This window comes from Bos taurus, chromosome 2, assembly GCF_002263795.3.
Source record: "Bos taurus isolate L1 Dominette 01449 registration number 42190680 breed Hereford chromosome 2, ARS-UCD2.0, whole genome shotgun sequence".
NCBI classification, from domain to species: domain Eukaryota; kingdom Metazoa; phylum Chordata; class Mammalia; order Artiodactyla; family Bovidae; genus Bos; species Bos taurus.
Window position 1 is genome coordinate 127374611 of NC_037329.1, and position 21937 is coordinate 127396547.

At 47.4% G+C, this 21937-nt stretch overlaps 1 protein-coding gene across 1 annotated transcript in view; it reads right to left on the reverse strand.

Annotated features, from left to right (window-relative positions):
• The window catches only part of MAN1C1 (mannosidase alpha class 1C member 1), a 152559-nt gene that overhangs the window by 81960 nt on the left and 48662 nt on the right, over nucleotides 1-21937 (reverse strand). Inside the window, exon 2 of the mRNA XM_002685706.6 lies at nucleotides 4807-4903. Within this exon, the coding sequence (XP_002685752.1) occupies nucleotides 4807-4903 (97 nt within the window). The remainder of the gene's footprint in view (nucleotides 1-4806; nucleotides 4904-21937) is intronic.

Sequence of the window (21937 nt, forward strand, 5' to 3'; positions counted from 1 at the left end):
CCTGTGAGTCGACATGACTGTCCCCACTTCATAGCTGGAAACTGAGGCCCAGAAAGGTTAAGAAACTTGCCTAAGGTCACAGAGCTGGGAAGTGGCAGGGTAGCATGCAAGCCCAAGCTGTCCGGTCTTAGAGTCCGTGCTCTTCAGCTTGCCCCAGGTTCTAGCAGCAGCCCCTTTTACAGGTAAGGAGGCTGGGCCTCTGAGTACTGAGCGAACTGCATCCCCAGCAGTGGCTTTAAGGCAGGTCCTCTACACTCTCCTCCTCGAATATGTTCTTCAAGTGACGGGCTCACCTCTGTGACTTCACAGTGATGAGAGCATCGCCACTGCGTGTCGGTTGTGCCCGTGAGGAGCAGGCCATGTTCTCCCTGCTGGCAGCCAGCACTAGGGTCTTGAGGGCATTTTCTGGCAGGATCTGCAGAGCAGGACTGCGGTGAATTGAAAGCCACTTTAACACTCAATTGCTCAGGACACAAAAGCTAGCTTGAGAGGTGCCTCACCCAGAGGTCTGACTCTCCAAGTGAGAACAGATTCAGGAAGGGTCACACGGGCGGCAGGGAGGAGAGATTCGGTTAGGTGAACAGCCCCATGTGGAGCCCAGGCTCCACGTCCCATGTCCTGGCTGCAGCCCCTGTAAATCCTGCAGAGCCAGGCACTGGCGTGAACCTGTCACTCCTCCCCGTATGCAATTCTCCTGGTCCTGCAGGCCCGGGGAGGAGGATGTCAGAGCCCACGCCAGACCAACACGCACCAGCATGCAGCTCAGGGACCCCAAACATCCACCCAGCTGGGCAGAGCAGGGTGGGGATGGCTGACAGCTGACCATGCCCTGCAGGGCTCAGCTTCCAGTGAGGTGACTGATGACAAGGCTGCCAGAGCCCAGGAATGATGCCACCCATAAGCCCGTATGAGTCCAGCAAAAGCAGCAGTGGTGTGACAAGCAGCTTAATTCAGGCCAGTTCATCTCCTACCTTCTAGAATAGTCTGGCTTCCAAGTCCCTCACGGGTCCAACCCAAACTAGAACCTCCTCCAGGCTCCTCAAATGCCCCGAAACCCTCCTCCTCCGGGGGTGTTCCCATAAGCCTCTGTATCATCAGATCCATTTGTGGCAATGATAAGCATAACTACCACCTATTAAGACAGTTCTGTCGGGAAGCCCTGGGCTGGGCTGGGGTAATGTGTTCCTTTTTTTTTTTTTTTAAAGATTGATTTATTTACTTTTTTTTGTTGGGGGTTGTGCTGGGTCTTCATTGCTGCATACAGGCTTTCCCCAGTTGCAGAGAACAGGGGCATCTCCTGTTTCAAAGCATGGGCTCTAGGTATGTGGGCTTCAGTAGCTGGGGCTCATGGGCTCTACAGTGTGGCCTCAGTAGGCACATGGGCTTAGTTGCTCCATGGCGTGTGGGATCTTCTCAGACCAGGGATCGAACCCATGTCCCCTGCATTGGCAGGCAGATTCTTAACCACTGGACCACTGGGGAAGGCCCTGGGATAATGTTTTCATTAGTTCCACTTTACAGAAAACTCAGGCTCAGGGAGAAACGCCTTGCCCAGGGTCACTCAGATAGGAAATAGTGAAGTCAATCTGAACTTGCTGGGCTCCAGGGGCCCAGAACCACAAGCCAGACAAGGTCTGTTGATCCCCTCTAGTTGTCCTTCATTCTGAGAGCACCTAGATGACCCCAGAGGGGCCCCAAGGAAGGGTTCCCAGTGTACATCTTGGCAGAACTGGTGGAGTTATCGCTGTACCATTTACCCCTGCGTCCCCAGCAGTCAGCGCCAGACGTGGCGCTAAACAAGCAGCTGCTGAGTGAAAGAGCAAGAAACCAAGGCTAGTTTCCCCTTGCCCAGTGCCTGGGGCCCTGCGTGTCCTCTTTTCCCAGGAGACAGCCGCCCACTGCGGCTCAACTGCTGGCTGCAGAAGGCAGGCCTCGCTTCACTGCCGGGACTGCTGCGGGCATGGGGTGACGGGGCACCCAGGGCCTTGCCAAGGCTGCTCATGGGAGACAGGGGCATCAGCACCCCCCGTGGGCTCACCTGGGCAACTGCCAACCACATGTACTACAGTGGAAGTCTTAAATCACTCCTACATACTTGGCCCTTTGTTCAGGGTGTTCTTGTACCCTCTCGTAGCAACCCGAGCGTGAAAGATGAATGAACAGGAGCCCAGAGAGGTCAAGTGACCTGGACTTGGACACACAGATAGTTCAGGGCAGTGAGGACTTGCACCCAGGTCTCCTGGTTCAAGATCCAGGTTTCTTTGCATCATTCCCAGCTGTCCTCTCTCCCTCAGGCTCCGTGATGGGAAAGGGGTTGGAGGGTTGAGATGTACATCACAGGCCCTGAGGAATTTCATAAAATGGGACTTGGTTCAGCCCAGTTCCTCCCAGTATGCTCCCCATGGGTGCTCCCTCTATCGCCATGAGTGGTCACAGCAGTAGTTAAGCCCACGCTCTGCAGTTTCAGAAATCAACAGCCCCCCATCCACCTCCACCAGTTTCCTGAATATTTGCACCCTATGCAGAGAGGAAAGGATTACCTTCCTTGATGACACTAGTAACCAAAGCTCTAACAACTCTGATGAGAGCCACACTGGCCATCTTTCCCCAGGGCTGATGCGGGTACTGGGGAAGCTCCATGATCTGGGCAGGGAGGGCAGTGAGCCTCCAAAACTGGAATCCACACGTTTCATACTTGAGGTTAAAGAAATATCTGCCTTCCTCCTTCCAACTCAGGAGTCCTCTCTCCAAACCTGTCCTAAGACAACATTTTGTACACAAAGATGGTAACAATGTGCTATCTCTATTGGTGAAAAATTGGAAAGAACATTTGTCCAACATCAGTGGAATGGTCAAATGAATTATGGCACATCAATGCAATAACTGTATCCAATAAAAATATTCTTTTTTTTTTGGCCATACCACATGGCATGTAGGATATCTTAGTTGCCCGACCAGAGATCGAACCTGTGCCCCCTGCCATGGCAGAGTCTTAACCACTGGACCACCAGAGAAGTCTCCCCATTAAAGATATTCTTTATGAAAAATTTTACATGAATTAATGAAACACATGATGTAACATTAAAAAAGAAGGAACATAATATTATATAGAGAAGAAGGAAGAGAATACTGAAGAAAAGATTGAAAGGAAATAAGCCACAGCATGTTAAAAAGCAGAAGCATTACTTTGCTGATAAAGGTCCGTCTAGTCAAAGCTATGGTTTTTCCAGTAGTCGTGAATGGATGTGAGGGTTGGACCATAAAGAAGGCTGAGGGCCAAAGAACTGATGCTTTTGAACTGTGGTGTTGGAGAAGACTCTTGAGAGTCCCTTGGACTGCAAGGAGATCAAACCAGTCCACCCTAAAGGAATTCAATCCTGAATATTCATTGGAAGGACTTATGCTGAAGCTGAAGCTCCAATACTTCGGCCACCTGATGTGAAGAGCTGACAAATTAGAAAAGACCCTGATGCTGGGAAAGACTGAAGGCAGGAGGAGAAGGGGACGACAAAGGATGCGGTGGTTGGATGGCATCACTGACTTGATGGACATGAGTTTGCGCAAGCTCTGGGAGGGAAGCCTGGCATGCTGCAGTCCATGGGGTCACAAAGAGTCACACAACTGAGCAACCGAACAACAACAAAGCCAAGATGTCCACAGAGGCTGCGTCTATGTGGTAGAATGAGTTATTTTTTGCCAGCGTTACACTTTTGATACTTTCTCTTATCCCCTACATGCCTATCATAATTAGGGGAAAAAAAGCAAGATTCACCCAAATCCCACCCTCCTACCCAAGGGAAGTGAACTGTCTGAACAGCCAGAAGGGTCAGGATGCTGCCTGGTGTAGATCCTGGGTCTCTTTTCACATAACACAAATACGCATGGGAGGCTTCTCTTTGTAAACCTGCTTTTGAAATTTTTCTGGAGAATTTCATCTGACTTAGGTCTTTGGGTCTCAGTGTCAGGAGTCTGTGCTTCTGAGGATTGGGAAATACAGGTGAGGAATTTCTGTCTCCAGCCCCGCTCTGCCCAAATAGCTCCTGTCTCTCAGGGAAGAAGAAAGCCCGGTGCGTCCAGCATCTTCTCACGTGAAAGGCCTGTAGACAAGGGAGCTGGCAGTTTGTCCAGGAATCACATTTGAAACCTGAAGCCGTGCTGACAATGAGGCACTCTGTAGACTCTCCAGCTGAGAGGGGCTTTCGAGGCTCTGGGTGAGGAGATCTCGTGGTGGCAAAGGGCAGAGAGGTCGCGCAGTGAGGCTGCAGGTCAAACTCAAGCTGCCAACATGCAGCGGCACCTGGGGGGCTCCCAAACGTGACTGTGTGTTCACCAAGCCGGCCGGCGACAGACACGCCCCCAAGACCCTCAAGGCAGTGTGCATGCCCAGTTTATCAGAGGCGTGTCTGGTTTCTCTAGGCAAACATCGAAGATCATTTTACAGCCGCCTGAAGGAGCGGATTTAAACCCCATCCTCTGTGTCCTTCAGATCTGCCTGCCTTCTCTGTGCACAAACACGTGTCCACCACTCACTGTCCCCACTCACATTTCCAAGTCTGTCTGCTCTGAAAATTAACAACAGGTGCATAGAAAGAAGAGTTTGAGGTGAGGGAGAAGCATGTGGGTTTCCCTCAAACCTAGAAGGCTCAGCAACCTAGACAACCCCGAAGGGAACGCACACTTAGGAGCCTCCAGGTCTGGAGAAAGAGGGACACCACTCAGGAGGCGAAAATGCCAACAATAAAACTGTCCCCGAGCAAGGATACTGCTCGGCCCCCAGGGGCAGGGCTTCTCCCGAGGTCAGCTCACCGAACATGTTCCCCTCGTAGCCATCTCTCGTGAGGGGCCGGAGCTCGTTTTTCCCCATCGCATAGCGCTTGTAGCTCTGCCAGGCGAACTGCATCATCTGTAAGGAAGAGCAGAGACAGAGGCTGAGCGTGGAGAGTCGCGGCAGCACGGGCTGGCCGCACGGCCTCGCCTCCTGCAGCGGGATTTGAAACCATATTACGAAAACAATCTTCCACACTGAGAAAGACAGCTTCCTCTCCCCATCATTTTCATAGTTACACCTGGAAGACCGTTCTCCTTAGACCACCCCACGCATGCTGCGTCTGCCCACAGATTCCGCAGAGATGACACAAACGATACTAAGTTCCTTCTGGCCATCCGGATGTGAGTGCCATCGTGGAAAGACAGCTCCTCCGTGAAGCCTTCTTGGACTTAAGGTGACCCTTTGAAGGGAAGGAAATGAAACTCCCTGAGGGATGTCTGTTAGAATCTAATAGAACCATCCCCTGCGGGAAGGATTAACTCCCGTTTTGTAGATAAGGAGACAGGTCAAGACAGGAGGTAACCTGCCTGGGGTTATCCAGTGAGTCAGTGAGAATGCCAGGACTTGAGAGCATGCCCTGTGGCCCGAAGTCTTAAGTCTGTTCCCTGACGTCACTGTAGGAGTCTCCTTGAACTCCTCCAACACTGGGCTTGGCTGTCTCAGGCCTCCAAGCACCCCAGGGGGTCACTGTTGGTTTTTGCTTCACTGGCTCTGGACCATGAACTCTTGAAAGCCATTAAACTATACTTTCTTTGCCTCAGTTTCCCCAAAGCACCCTGCACAGGTCTTGGCAACGAGTATCTGTCAGCTTTGTCTCCCAGTGCGTGCATGAGTTCCTACTGTGCTAAGTCACTCCAGTTATGACCGACTCTTTGTGACCCTATGAACTGTAGCCCGCCAGGCTCCTCTGTCCGTGGGATTTTCCAGGCAAGAACACTGGAGTGGGTTGCTGTTCCTTTCTCCGGGGGATCTTCTTGACCCAGGGATCGAATCCGCATCTCTCACATCTCCTGCATTGGCAGGCGGGTTCTTTACCACGAACACCACCATTGGGTCAATTATGTCAGCCCCCTGGGAGCATCACAGAAGAACCTTTGTCCCCTAACTGTGCTTAGCACTGGAGGCTGGAGGGACGCAAGGCGACATTTGTCCCCAGCCCTGCTACCCCGCCCCTCCCCAGGTCTGCCTTTTGCCTTTGATGGCAGGCTGAAGGAGGAGGACAGCTGAGCAGAGCTCTGGGGTGACCATGGGGTTGAGGAAGGGGCCAGGCCAGGCAGTGGAGGCACTCCTGAGGGACAGGGAGGTGGGAGGCAGCCTGGGCTAGTGGAAGGAAGTCAGGCTTCCGGGCCAGAGAGGCCTGGCTTCTAATTCTCTCTCCGCCACTCTCTCTTTGATTTTGGCAAGTGACTAAAAGTCTCTAAGCCTCAGCTGTCTCATCTCTGAGATGGGAATATCAAGGCCTGCTCTGCCACAATCCTCAAAGGTTTAAATGAAAGCAAGTAGCTGGAAATGCCCAGTTTTCGACCTGACACAGCAAGCGATCAATAAACACAAGTCCTCCTTCCTGCTCAGCCTTTAAAATGCCCACTGAGTTCTCCAAGCCTTATCCATCCTCCCCTCCTCTCATCCACCTTATTAGTTCTCAGACCTGGACTGCATCCGTGTCACCTGGGGAGCTTGTTAAAACAGGCTGTTGGGCCCCATCCTTGAGTTTCTGATCCAGCAGGTCTGGGGTGGGACCTGCGATTTTTGGCTAAGAGACTCCCCATGGTCCATGGGCCACACCTGAGAACCACGGGTCTACTGTGTGTGTTATTCCTACTTCTCAGCTCACTTCCAGACACTGTCCGGCACCCGTCTGCTTTTCTCCTTCGGCCTCCCGGCCCACCTTCCTGCTTCAGCTCTGTCTTTCTGGACAATGCCCTCTGCACTCTCCATGCTCTTCCACTCCTGGTGCCAAGCCACGTCTTCCAGGCACACCTAGACAGTAACTACTGCCACGCTCACCACTGGGGCCCAAACACACAGGCCCAGAGGGCAGACCTGCCAGGGCTATGACCCGCGCTCTCCATAAAATCATATACTAGCATAATCTAGTATTATCTCTCCACTTCAGGGATGATGAAACTGAGGCTCCGAGATGGAAGGTGGTCAGGGAGGCACAGTCAGCAGGACTGGTGGTGTACAGCCCTTTCAACTCCCAGGCCGGCAAATCCCACCTCCGTGCCTGGCCTGCTCTGTGGCTTCCCATGAGACACACATGTGAATGTCATGGTAATGCATGCCAAGCACTTGGCACAGGCTTTCGGTCCTGGTTCCATTCCTCTGTTATTTTCTACTTATCTTGAATTGGCAATAAGGGAAACTAATTGCCGGGTACGAGCACTTAAGGGAGACCAGCCTCCTCCCTCAGGCTCTCTTATTCTGGGGGGGAGGCCCTCAATTAAGTTGTGGGGGAGGTGGCTGGGTAGGGGAGCAGCAGGAGGCGGTTCCAACATAGATGGCAGTAGCAGGAGTGGAGGTCGGTGGTCGGGAGGGCGAGGACCGAGCCCCACCCCAAGCCCCACCTACTAGAGAGAGAGGGAAGTGGGTGTGCAGGAGTAATTAAGAGAACTATAGGTATCCACGTGTTCTCAAAGGAGCTGTCACTGCAGGGACGTGGGGATGTTTGGATCATGGCCCATTCTCACAGTCCTCTCAATCAATGGAGGGGAAGGAAGGCACACACAATCCCTGCGTCACTGGGACAGGACTCGGAGGGCAATCAAGCTGCTCGGTCACACGCACATGTGCCCAGGGGCACACAGACCCTTGAAAGCTCAGCCTAGCGCCTGCACCTTGGGTCGCCAGCCCAGGCGCTGGATGAGCAGGGGTGACGGGAAAGGTCACAGCCAGGCAGTCTTTACTTCTCTTCCCCACCCGCCCTAACCTACCAGGTGGCCTGTCCTGTGCTCACCGCAGTTTGGGGTGCAGTCATTATGGGAGTGCTCCCCAGTCCCCTCCCTCCGCTTCCCTGCCAACTGCTCATCTTTCAAGTCTCAGTGGAAATTTGAAAGGGGGTGTGTCTTCGGAGTAACAGAAGCGCTCGGGAGAAGGCATGTGTCTCAAGGGGAGCTTCTGGGTGCATGCTGCGCTTGGTCACTCAGTCGTGTCCGACTCTTTGCGATCGCATGGACTGCAGCCTGCCAGGCTCCTCTGTCCGTGGGGATTCTCCAGGCAAGAATACTGGAGTGGGTTGCCATGCCCTCCTCCAGGGGATCTTCCCAACCCAGGGATCGAACCCAGGTCTCCCACACTGCAGGTGGATTCTTTATCACGTGAGCCACCAGGGAAGCCCCAAGGGGAGCTTCACGGGCACCCAAACATCCTGATGGACAAGTAGGATCGTGAGGACGCAAGAGGATGACCCTGGAACTGGTGCTGTGTGCCTTGGGCAACCCCTGGGCTTGGCTTTAGAGATGGACTGTCCCTGGCTTCTGGTTTAGGCAGTTCTAATAGCTGTCTGGGGAGGCCTTACAAATAGCTGTGAAAAGAAGAGAAGCGAAAAGCAAAGGAGAAAAGGAAAAATATAAGCATCTGAATGCAGAGTTCCAAAGAATAGCAAGAAGAGATAAAAAAGCCTTCCTCAGTGATCAATGCAAAGAAATAGAGGAAAACAATAGATTGGGAAAGACTAGAGATCTCTTCAAGAAAATTAGAGATACCAAGGGAACATTTCATGCAAAGATGGGCTCGATAAAGGACAGAAATGGTATGGACCTAACAGAAGCAGAAGATATTAAGAAGAGGTGGCAAGAATACACAGAAAAACTGTACAAAAAAGATCTTCATGACCCAGATAAATCACAATGGTGTGATCACTGACCTAGAGCCAGACATCCTGGAATGTGAAGTCCGTTGGGCCTTAGAAAGCATCACTATGAACAAAGCTAGTGGAAGTGATGGAATTCCAGTTGAGCTATTTCAAATCCTGAAAGATGATGCTGTGAAAGTGTTGCACTCAATATGTCAGCAAATTTGGAAAATTCAGCAGTGGCCACAGAACTGGAAAAGGTCAGTTTTCATTCCAATCCCAAAGAAAGGCAATGCCGAAGAATGCTCAAACTACCGCACAATTGCACTCATCTCACACGCTAGTAAAGTAATGCTCAAAATTCTCCAAGCCCAGGCTTCAGCAATACATGAACCATGAACTTCCTGATGTTCAAGCTGGTTTTAGAAAAGGCAGAAGAGATCAAATTGCCAACATCCGCTGGATCATGGAAAAAGCAAGAGAGTTCCAGAAAAACACCTATTTCTGCTTTATTGACTATGCCAAAGCCTTTGACTGTGTGGATCACAATCAACTGTGGAAAATTCTGAAAGAGATGGGAATACCAGACCACCTGATTTGCCTCTTGAGAAATCTGTATGCAGTTCAGGAAGCAACAGTTAGAGCTGGACATGGAACAACGGACTGGTTCCAAATAGGAAAAGGAGTATGTCAAGGCTGTATATTGTCACCCTGCTTATTTAACTTATATGCAGAGTACATCATGAGAAACGCTGGACTGGAAGAAACACAAGCTGGAATCAAGATTGCCGGGAGAAATATCAATAACCTCAGATATGCAGATGACACCACCCTTATGGCAGAAAGTGAAGAGGAACTAAAAAGCCTCTTGATGAAAGTGAAAGTGGAGAGTGAAAAAGTTGGCTTAAAGCTCAACATTCAGAAAACTAAGATCATGTCATCTGGTCCCATCACTTCATGGGAAATAGATGGGGAAACAGTGGAAACAGTGTCAGACTTCATTTTTTTGGGCTTCAAAATTACTGCAGATGGTGACTGCAGCCATGAAATTAAAAGACGCTTACTCCTTGGAAGGAAAGTTATGACCAACCTAGACAGCATATTGAAAAGCAGAGACATTACTTTGCCAACAAAGGTCCGTCTAGTCAAGGCTATGGTTTTTCCTGTGGTCATGGATGGATGTGAGAGTTGGACTGTGAAGAAGGCTGAGTGCCGAAGAATTGATGCTTTTAAACTGTGGTGTTGGAGAAGACTCTTGAGGGTCCCTTGGACTGCAAGGAGATCCAACCAGTCCATTCTGAAGTAGGTCAGCCCTGGGATTTCTTTGGAGGGAATGATGCTGAAGCTGAAACTCCAGTACTTTGGCCACCTCATGCGAAGAGTTGACTCATTGGAAAAGACTCTGATGCTGGAAGGGATTGGGGGCAAGAGAAGAAGGGGATGCCAGAGGATGAGATGGCTGGATGGCATCACTGACTCGATGGACTTGAGTCTGAGTGAACTCCGGGAATTTATGATGGACAGGGAGGCCTGGTGTGCTGCGATTCATGGGGTTTCAAAGAGTCGGACACGACTGAGCGACTGAACTAAGGCCTGAAAGGTGACCTGGCCACCTCTTGCCCTGTGCAAACTCCTTAATAAAAGGCTAAGTAACCTCTCTTTGAACACTGTGAGTGATGGGGTGCTCACCATCTTACCAGACAGCTCGTTCAACTGCTGAGTTTTACAAAGTTCTTAATCAATCCAAATCTGCTTTTCCCTGCAGGCCTTGTGGAAGACAGCTCATACGCTCCGACCACAGATCTTCATGCAGGAGCAGCCAACTCTCAAGCCACTGTAGGCTGCTGACTGGCCGTGGAACAGACCAGCTCCTTCAACAGTTCCCCTGATGGCAGAGCTCTGAATCCCCCGAAACTGCAGGCATAGATCATAACATTTTTCTAGGGTGCCCAGACTTTATTACCCATTTGTAAAGGTTGGTTTTTGGTAACAAACAGAAACCAAAGTGCAAACTCTCCCTGGTCCAGATGTATCTGGACCAGACTTTGTGGGTGTGGATTTGCGATTTGTGCTTAATAACTGCATGTCGTTGGACTCTGCATACCATTCCGTTCTGTCAGGATCTTTCTGGAACCAGATCTTATCATTCAGTGTGCGTGTGTCTGCCTGTTTGGGGTATTTTGCCTGCTTTGATGGCTCTGCCATCTGCATCTCCCCCAAGTTTTGGACAGAAATATTCAATGGCTGGGCTGAAAACAGAATCAGGGAAACAGCAGCAGGGGCCCTTCACCTGACTCCAGCCTTGCTCTCTGAGTGTCATCTGTCAACACGGGAGGAATCTGCCAATCAGTCCAAGCTCCGTGTCTCCATTTTCTGTACAAAGATATTGTGAAGGAAAGAACCGAAACACAAAAAACACTCTGTCCCAGTACAGAGAAAATAGATGGGTTTTTTTCTTTTAAAGAGAAATCAGGGGTTAGACTGGTATGATCTGCTCTTAGAGAACCCATTTTGGCCCCTATGGGTCCTCCTTTTTCTGTCCTAAATGCTTGCAACTCACCAACTTAAAAACCCATCAGTTCCACTAGGATGGCTGTAATCAACAAGATGGACAATAACAAGTGTTGGCCAGGCTGTGAAAAAATTGGAACCCTCATCAATTGCTGGTAGAAATGAAGATGGCTGCAATTGCTTTGGAAAACAGTTTAGCATAAAAAGTTAAATACAGAGTGTCATGTGACCTAGAGATTGCACTCCTCGGGGCAGACCTGCACAGAACAGAGACAACACAGCAGGCCTGAGACTCTACCCCTAGAAAGGCCCCGCTTGCACACTGGGCCCTTGGCTGGTGTCTGGGAACTTGAGTTCAGTGAGTGTTCTGACCATTCTCTGATGGGTAAGGGTGGTTTACTGCACCCGGGCGGCACAACAACCTGGTGTATGCTGAACACCAGCTTCCCTTCCGGGAGTGTGGAATTTTGGTACATGTTAGGCAGGGGGTTCTTCCGTGATCAGCCCCCAGTAAAACTTTGGGCATTAAGTCTCTAATGAGCTTCCCTGGTGAACAGCGTCTCACACCTGTCGTTCCAATTCAGATAAATGAAGTGTGTTCTGTTTGGCTCCACCCAGAGAGCACTCTTGCACGCTGGGCCGGTTTCCTTCTGGGCTTTCCGCGCGCACATTTCCTCTTCGCTGATTTTGCTCTGTGTCCTTTCAGTGCAGAAAATCAGCCAGCGGTAGGACTATGTGCCAGGTCCTCGGAGCCATCCTGGTGAATCACTGCAACTAGCCATGGTATTGGGAACCCTGACACATACCCTGGAAATTAAAGACATGTGTCCACACAGAAAGTTGTACACGCAAGTGCATAGCACCACTGTTTGTAATAGCCCCGAAGTGCAAACAACCCAAATGTCCACTGACTGATGAATGAAGCAAGAAAATATGTTGTTGTTTAGTCACTCAGTTGTGTCTGACTCTTGGCGACCCCATGGACTGCCGCATGCCAGGCCTTCCTGTCCATCACCAATTCCCGGAGTTTGCTCAAACTCACGTCCATTGAGTCGGTGATGCCATCCAACCATCTCATCCTCTGTTGTCCCCTTCTCCTCCCGCCTTTAATCTTGCCCAGCATCAGGGTCTTTTCTAATGAGTCAGTTCTTCTCATCAGGTGGCCAATATTGGAATTTCAGCTTCAGTATCAGTCCTTCCAATGAATATTCAGGACTGATTTCCTTTAGGACTGACTGGTTTGATCTCCTTGCAGTCCAACAGACTCTCAAGAGTCTTCTCCAACACCAGGGTTCAAAAGCATCAATTCTTTGGTGCTAGCCTTCATTATGGTCCAACTCTCACATCCATACATGATTACTGGAAAAACCATAGCTTTGACTAGATAGACCTTTGTCAGCAAAGTAACGTCTCTGCTTTTTAATACGCTGTCTAGGTTGGTCATAGCTTTTCTTCCAAGGAGCAAGCATCCTTTAATTTCATGGCTGCAGTCACCATCTGCAGTGATTTTGGAGCCCAGAAAAATAAAGTCTGTTACTGTTTCCATTGTTTCTTCATCTATTTGCCATGAAGTGATGGGACCAGATGCCATGATCTTAGTTTTCTGAATGTTGAGTTTTAAGTCAGCTTTTTCACTCTCTTCTTTCACCTTCATCAAGAGGCTCTTTGACTGATGAATGAATCAACAGAATGTGTAAATAGACATCATGCAATGGAATATTATTTGGCCATAAAAAGGGATGCAGTGCTGATACCTGCTCCAGCATGGATGAACCTTGCAAACACTGTGTTGAGTGGAAGAAGCCAGATACAAAAAGCTGCACAGGTTTTATTTACATGAAATATCCAGGACAGGCAAATTCATGCCAACAGAAAGTAGATTACTGGTTAGATGGACTGGGGAAAAGGACACAGAGAATGATTAGTAATGGGGATGGGGTCTTTTGGGGGTGATGAAATGTTTTAAAATTGATTGTGATAATGACTGTACAACTCTGGGAATACACTAAAATCCACTGGATTTTACACTTTAAAACAGTGACTTTTATTATATGTGAATTATAACTCAATAATGCTGTTATTAATATATAATTTTAAAAACTATTAATGTGGACAAACAGATATCACATGCCGTTTACTATGCCGTTTCAGTGGTAATCTTGCCAAGAAAGCAAACCTGAACTGAATCATGAGGAAAGATCAGACAGACTCAAATTGAGGGACAACTCACAACATAAAGGGAAGCCTGGTGGTGTAGCGGTAAAGAGTCTGTCTGCCAAGCAAGAGATGCAGGTTCGATTCCTGGATTGAGAAGATACCCTGGAGGAGGAAATGACAATCCATTCCAGTATTCTTGCTTGGGAAATCCCACTGACAGAGGAGCCTGGCGGGCTACAGTCCATGGGGTTGTAGGAGTTGGACATGACTTAGTGACTAAACCACCACCACCATTACAACATAAATGGCCTTTACTCTTCAAAAAATCAAGGTCATGAAAGAAAAGACAAGACTGAGGAATTGTTCCAGCTAAAGGAGACTAAAGTGACATGAACTAAATGCAATACATGATCTTGGGTGTGATGCTGGAGCAGAAGTAACAACTACTACTATTATTATTATCATTGCTACTTTAAAGGACACTTGTCAAGATAATTGACAAAATGTGAATGATACAATCAGATAGTATTGTATCAATGTTAATTTTCTGGTTTTACTGTGGTTATGGAGAAAAGTAGAATTGACCTTTCGGAGACACACAGTTAAGTACTTAGGAGTAAGTGGCATTATGCTTGCAACTTATTCCCAAATAGTTCTGAAACCTGCATGCACGTGCGTGTGTGTGTGTGTGGAGAGAGTACACACCAAGTGAACAGGGTGAAACACTAACATTATGCTGAAGCTCCAATACTTTGCTCACCTGACACAAAGAACTGACTCATTGGAAAAGACCCTGATGCTGGGAAAGACTGAAGGCAAGAGGAGAAGTGGACGACAGAGGATGAGATGGTTGAGGACATCACTGACTCGATGGACACGAGTTTGAGCAAGCTCCAGGAGTTGGTGATGGACAGGGAAGCCTGGTGTGCTGCAGTCCATGGGGTCGCAAAGAGTTGGACATGACTGAGAGACTAAACTGAACTGAACTGAACTCAGAGGAATCTGGGTGAAGGATAAATATGAATCTTTGTAGTATTTTTTGCAACTTTTCTAAAAGTCTGCAACTTTTTCCCATAACTTTATTTTTTATCGTTTGGCCACACTGTGTGGCATGCAGGATCTTAGCTCCCTGACCAGGGATCAAACCCATGCTCCCTGCAATGGGAACATAGTCTTAACCACTGGACCACCAGGGAAGTTCCTGATGTTCTCTCTAAAAAATATTGGGGAACTTTGCAGGATGTTGATGTCATTTTCAAAGAATAGCAAGGAGAGGTAAGAAAGCCTTCCTCAGTGATCAATGCAAAGAAATAGAGGAAAACAATAGATTGGGAAAGACTAGAGATCTCTTCAAGAAAATGAGAGATACCAAGGGAACATTTCATGCAAAGATGGGCTCGATAAAGGACAGAAATGGTATGGACCTAACAGAAGCAGAAGATATTAAGAAGAGGTGGCAAGAATATACAGAAGAACTGTACAAAAAAGATCTTCACGACCCAGATAATCACGATAGTGTGATCACTCACCTAGAGCCAGACATCCTGGAATGTGAAGTCAAGTGGGCCTTAGGAAGCATCACTACAAACAAAGCTATTGGAGGTGATGGAATTCCAGTTGAGCTATTTCAAATCCTGAAAGATGATGCTGTGAAAGTGTTGCACTCAATATGTCAGCAAATTTGGAAAACTCAGCAGTGGCCACAGGACTGGAAAAGGTCAGTTTTCATTCCAATCCCAAAGAAAGGCAATGCCAAAGAATGCTCAAACTACCACATAATTGCACTCATCTCACACGCTAGTAAAGTAATGCTCAAAATTCTCCAAGCCAGGTTTCAGCAATACGTGAACCATGAACTTCCAGATGTTCAAGCTGGTTTTAGAAAAGGCAGAGGAACCAGAGATCAAAATGCCAATGTCTGTTGGATCATGGAAAAAGCAAGAGAGTTCCAGAAAAACACCTATTTCTGCTTTACTGACTATGCCAAAGCCTTTGACTATGTGGATCACAATCAACTGTGGAAAATTTTGAAAAAGTTGGGCATACCAGACCACCTGACCTGCCTCTTGAGAAACCTGTATGCAGGTCAGGAAGCAACAGTTAGAGCTGGACATGGAACAACGGACTGGTTCCAAATAGGAAAAGGAGTATGTCAAGGATGTATATTGTCACCCTGCTTATTTAACTTCTATGCAGAGTACATCATGAGAAACACTGGGCTGGAGGAAGCACAAGCTGGAATCAAGATTGCTGGGAGAAATATCAGTAACCCCAGATATGCAGATGACACCACCCTTATGGCAGAAAGTGAAGAGGAACTAAAAAGCCTCTTGATAAAGTGAAAGAGGAGAGTGAAAACGTTGGCTTAAAGCTCAACATTCAGAAAACTAAGATCATGGCATCTGGTCCCATCACTGCATGGCAGACAGATGGGCAAACAGTGGAAACAGTGGCTGACTTTATTTTTCTGGGCTCCAAAATCACTGCAGATGGTGATTGCAGCCATGAAATTAAAAGACGCTTACTCCTTGGAAGGAAAGTTATGACCAATCTAGACAACATACTGAAAAGCAGAGACATTACTTTGTCAACAAAGGTCCATCTAGTCAAGGCTATGGTTTTTCCAGTGGTCATGTATGGATGTGAGAGTTGGACTATAAAGAAACCTGAGCGCCGAAGACTTGATGCTTTTGAACTGTGGTGTTGGAGAAGACTCTTGAGAGTCCTTTGGACTGCAAAGAAATCCAACCAGTCCATCCTAAAGGAAATCAGTCCTGAATGTTCACTGGAAGGACTGATGTTGAAGCTGAGACTCCAATCCTTTGGCCACCTGATGCGAAGAGCTGACTCATTGAAAAAGACCCTGATGCTGGGAAAGACTGAGGGCAGGAGGAGAAGGGGATGTCAGAAGATGTGATGGTTGGATGGCATCACCGACTCAATGTACATGGGTTTGGGTGGGCGCCGGGAGTTGGTGATGGACAGGGAGGCCTGGCGTGCTGCGGTTCACAGGGTCGCAAAGAGTCGGTCACGACTGAGCGACTGAACTGAACTGACTGATGTCATTTTCGCCCAAATACATACATTACGGCATTCTGTTTTCCTCCACTTTTATAAATTATGATAAAATGTTGTTGCTAGTCTCCTGTGGCTCCTCTTACCCCTCGGTTCCTCAAAAGCCCTGCTGGGCTTTCACATCCCCTTCACCAAGCCTGGCCTGTCCACGCTGGTCAGAAGATGGAGCAAATGAGGAACCCATAATTTTGGTTTCTCTGTTTTATCATTATCTTACTATATTCAAATGAGGTGCCCATCCTCACTCTATTCTTCCTGCTCCAAAGCTAAACTAAAATGCACCTTTTGTGGTACAAAGCATTTTCCTAAAAGTTCCAGGTCAGTTTGGGCTCAGGAACCCCAGGCCCTTTTCTCGCACCTCTGGGTCACTCCTTTCACTTGAGCTCAGTTCTGTGCCCCGTACTTCCTTCTTCCACATACATCCTTTCCAACGGTTTAAAACACAAGGTTGATCTAGCTATCTGTCTACCTACCTACCTACCTATCTTTTCATGAAACTAAGCTATGCAAGCTCATTGCGGAAAAGCAGAGAGAAAGAAAACAATCACCCGTCACTTCAACATTATAACCACCATTCCCATTGGGTAGTCTTTCTTTTCACTCTTTTTCATTCATCTTCGCTTTTTCCCGTGATGGTGACATAAACATCTTCCATTTTATTACAAAACCTTTGTAAACCTCATTTTAGCTAGCTATGTAATAGTCTGGCAAGTAGGTTCAGCATCAGTTACTTAACCTTCCTCCATATAATTGGACATGGCAGTGTTTTCCACTTTGGGGCTATTGTAAATACTGCCTTCATAGACATCTTTGTACATACTCCCTTCTCTATTTCAGGTAAATTCCTTAAGACAGAGCCTCTAAGAAATTACCAGGAAAAAATAAAAACTTATTAATAAGCACATTCTCTTTTAAAGATTAAACCCAGACAGCTTGTTTTACCCACCACTGGGCAAAACTTCATGAACAGGAAAGTGAAAGTCGCTGAGTCGTGTCCGACTCTTTGCAACCCCATGGACTATTATACAGTCCATGGAACTCTCCAGGCCCGAATACTGGAGTGGGTAGCCTTTCCCTTCTCTAGGGGCTCTTCCCAACCCAGAGATCAAACTGAGGTCTCCTGCATTGCAGGCAGATTCTTTACCAGCTGAGCCACAAGGGACACCCAAGAATACTGGAGTGGGTGGCCTATCTCTTCTCCAGCAGATCTTCCTGACCCAGGAATTGAACCAGGGTCTCCTGCATTGCAGACGGATTCTTTACCAACTGGGCTATCACGGAAGCCCTCACGAATAGGCAAGTATACAACAATTTTGTGAATACATAAAGTATTTTGTGAATACATGAAGTACTTGATCGGGAAGATAAAGCTAACAGTACTCATGATCGTTGCTCATGTTTGTTCAGCTCTTTGCACACTTCCCTAATTTGACTGGACAGTTCAGTGGGCTTGACAGGTATTGTTCCCAGTTAAAAATAATCATGCAAGGGATAAAGTATGAGATGTAAAGTATGAGACAAGTGTTAAAAATCATGTTTCCAAGGAAGGAGAGGGTGAGATGAATGGAGAGAGTAGCATGGAAATATATACACTACCATATGTAAAACAGATAGCCAATGGGAGTTTGCTGTGTGACACGGGGAACCCAAACTGGGACTCTGTGACAACCTGAAGGGGTGCAAAAGGATGGGAGGGGGTAAACGAGGTTTCAAGAGGGAGGGGACACATATACACCTATGGCTAATTCATGTTGATGTATGGCAGCAAACAAACCAATATAGTCAAGCAAGCATCCTTCAATTAAAAATAAATTGAAAAAAACTGTGTTTCCTGGGTATTCCCTAGGGGTCCAGTGGTTAAGGCCTCTGTGCTTCCACTGCAGGGGGCCTGGGTTTGTTCCCTGATTGGGGAACTAAGATCCCACAAGCCAAACAGCCAAAAAAATTTATGCTTCTAAATATTTAGTGATATAAGCTAAATATCACTATATATAGAGAGAGACACACAAAGATGCTTGTTATATAATATTAGTTGGAAAAGCAGGACACCAGGTTATATGGCATGAAGATCACTGGATTATTATTAGTATTTCAAAGGAGAAAGACAGGAAGGATATGCACAAAAATGTTGACAGTGGTTATATCAGATAGTGAGTGGTTTAATGGTCATTTTTCCTTCCTATTGATCTATATTTTCTGGATTTTCTACAACGAATATCTATAAATGTTTGTAAGGTGAAAATGAAAGATTGTTAAATGAAAAGCAAGGAAAAATGATACAATGCTACTCCTAAGTCAAAGGGAGTGCATGGCTGATTAGCCATGGGGTGGGTGGGAAGGCGTGGGTTTTGACAGAGTAGAAGGCCTTTACAGCCAGGAGTCAGAAAGGGCCCAACCAGCAAGAGAAACAACATAAATAGAAGCAGAGAGCCAGAACCTCACCGTCAAATAGGATTTAATGCCAGAGACATTACCTATTTGCCAAGCCACATTTTACAAGAACCATGTGAGACCAGACAAGGAAAATGACTTTTCATTGCCTAGATGCGTAAGTTAATAGTGCAGGGATGGTCGTGTTTCCAAAAAGATGGGCCAGGACAGTGAAGCAGCTGATGTAGGCAGGGGCAGCCTGAGCTACAGCAAGAGAAATCTGGGACAGACTCAAAATGTGGCTGTAAGAATCAACAGACAGGAGAACTAAACACCTCTGCCCCCACTGGGATCTGGAAATACACACCAGGCGGTCATCATCTGTATGTGTATGTATCTACGTGTCTGTGTGTGCGCACATGTGTGTATGTGTGTGTGTGCATCCATGCACGTCCATGCTAGAGACAGAGGGAGCTCTGGATGGTCTCTGGAAGCCCCTCCCTTCCAGCAGCCTATGATTTATAGTTTCAAAGAACACCTAACAATAGACCACAAAGCATTCCCTTGCCAAGCTCTGCAGAGGCAGGCGACAAAGCTCCAGTGATGGAGAGACAGGCAGAGCAATTGGAGCCAAATCCTAAGACACCTCTTCAGTTCTCTCTCAAACAAAAGCTGTTCTTGTCCACCTGAACAAATTGCAATGACATGAAATCTTATAATGAAAAATATTTACAAGTTTGAGGCAGACATTATTATTTTGCTTAAGATGTTCTTTCTCCCTGTCTCAGAGTTCTAGAATTCTGTCCTGCAGGAAACTAGAATCCACGGCTATCGCCCTGCACAGACACCCACCCCAGCCTAAGAAGCCCCCAAACAACAGAGCCAAGACAGAAAGGATGTGTTTGAGGAGACAAAGAAATGGGAATACTGGAAGACTGTCTGGAAAGTGCAAAACTGGACAGAAAGTTTGCCTCAGAAAGTTCTTTGGTGGCAACTAGGGAGAAAGGAGCGATCACCGAAACAAGTGAGACATCCTCCCCTTTTTAATATAAAGCATACGCACAGACAGATCAGGGCTGGCGATGACCCAGAAGCACAGTTGCAACATCACAAAGCTGCCAAGAAGGGAAATGGATTTTCCCAGTCATTAAAGTGCTCACACAGTGACTTGCAGCCTTATTGGCATCTCCCAGCAGTGACACCTGGCCCATCTGCAGGGGCTGAATGGGAAAGGGCTTGGTCTCCAATCATCCCAGGAGCTAATGATCACACAGATTAAGAGATTAGAACGTTGGGTTGATTTTGTTCCCCTTCATTTTCAGTACAGCCCAGGGAAACAGCTGACAGCTTGGTACTAACAACCATTCATATTAGATTTCTCAATCCACCCCCATCAATGGGTCCCCCACAAAATGACCTGATTGACAACTGTGGAGACATCTGTGAATGTATGTGACCCCTGGTCCCTGGTTCAGAAGCAGACGCAGGATGGGGTCTGGTTGTGCTGAGGGGTGGAGGGGCGGGTGGGGAATAGACTGAGAGGTGCTACCTCCAACCCTCTCACTTCTGGGTTTGCTTGAGCTATTGGGCAAAGGGAGGAAGTGAAAATGTGAAACAACTTCCGACCTATCTGAGGTCCAGAAAGCTCTCCCACATCCTGCCCAGGGTGGGATTCAGATTTGAGTAGCTTCAGAAATCTCCCGCCATCTGCAGCTGTTCTAAGGCACCATGGCTGAGAATGTGAGTCCTGGAGGCAGACAGACCTCTGTTATTCAGTGTGGTCCAGGGACCAGCAGTGGGGCAAATCCGGGGAGCATGTTAGGAATGCAGCATCTTGGGGCCCATCCCAGACCGGCTGAACCAAAGCCAGCATTTAACAAGATCTCCAGGTGATCCACTTTCTTCAATTTCAGTCTGAATTTGCCAATAAGGAGTTCATGATCTAAGCCACAGTCAGCTCCTGGTCTTGTTTTTGCTGACTGTATAGAGCTTCTCCATCTTTGGCTGCAAAGAATATAATCAATCTGATTTTGATGTCGACCATCTGGTGATGTCCATGTGAAGAGACTTCTCTTGTGTTGTTGGAAGAGGGTGTTTGCTATGACCAGTGCATTCTCTTGGCAGAACTCTATTAGCCTTTGCCCTGCTTCATTCTGTACTCCAAGGCCAAATTTGCCTGTTACTCCAGGTGTTTACTGACTTCCTACTTTTGCATTCCAGCCCCCTCTAATGAAAAGGATCCAGTCCCCTATAATGAAAAGGACATCTTTTTTGGCTGTTAGTTCTGGAAGGTCTTGTAGGTCTTCATAGAACTGTTCAACTTCAGCTTCTTCAGTGTTATTGGTCAGGGCATAGACTTGAATTACCATGATATTGAATGGTTTGCCTTGGAAATGAAGAGAGATCATTCTGTCGTTTTTGAGACTGCATCCAAGTACTGCATTTTGGACTCTTTTGTTGACTATGATGGCTACTCCATTTCTTCTAAGGGATTCCTGCCCACAGTAGTAGATATAATGGTCATCTGAGTTAAATTCACCCATTCCAGTCCATCTTAGTTCGCTGATTCCTACAATGTCGATGTTCACTCTGTCATCTCCTGTTTGACCACTTCCAATTTGCTTTGATTCATGGACTTAACATCCCAGGCTCCTATGCAATATTGCTCTTTACAGCATCGAACCTTGCTTCCATCACCAGTCCCATCCACAACTGGGTGTTGTTTTTGCTTTGGCTCCATCCCTTCATTCTTTCTGGAGTTATTTCTCCACTGATCTCCAGTAGCATACTGGGGACCTACCAACCTGGGGAGTTCATCTTTCAGTGTCCTATCTTTTTGCCTTGTCATACTGTTCTTGGGGTTCTCAAGGCAAGAATACTGAGGTGGTTTGCCATTCCCTTCTCTAGTGGACCACATTCTGTCAGACCTCTCCACCGTGACCCATCCATCTTGGGTGACCACACATGGCATGGCTTAGTTTCATTGAGTTAGACAAGGTCCCATCACTTCATGGCAAACAGATGGGGAAAAAGTGGAAACAGTGGCTGACTTTATTTTTCTGGGCTCCAAAATCACTGCAGATGGTGATTGCAGCCATGAAATTAAAAGATGCTTACTCCTTGGAAGGAAAGTTATGACCAACCTAGACAGCATATTGAAAAGCAGAGACATTAATTTGTCAACAAAGGTCTGTCTAGTCAAG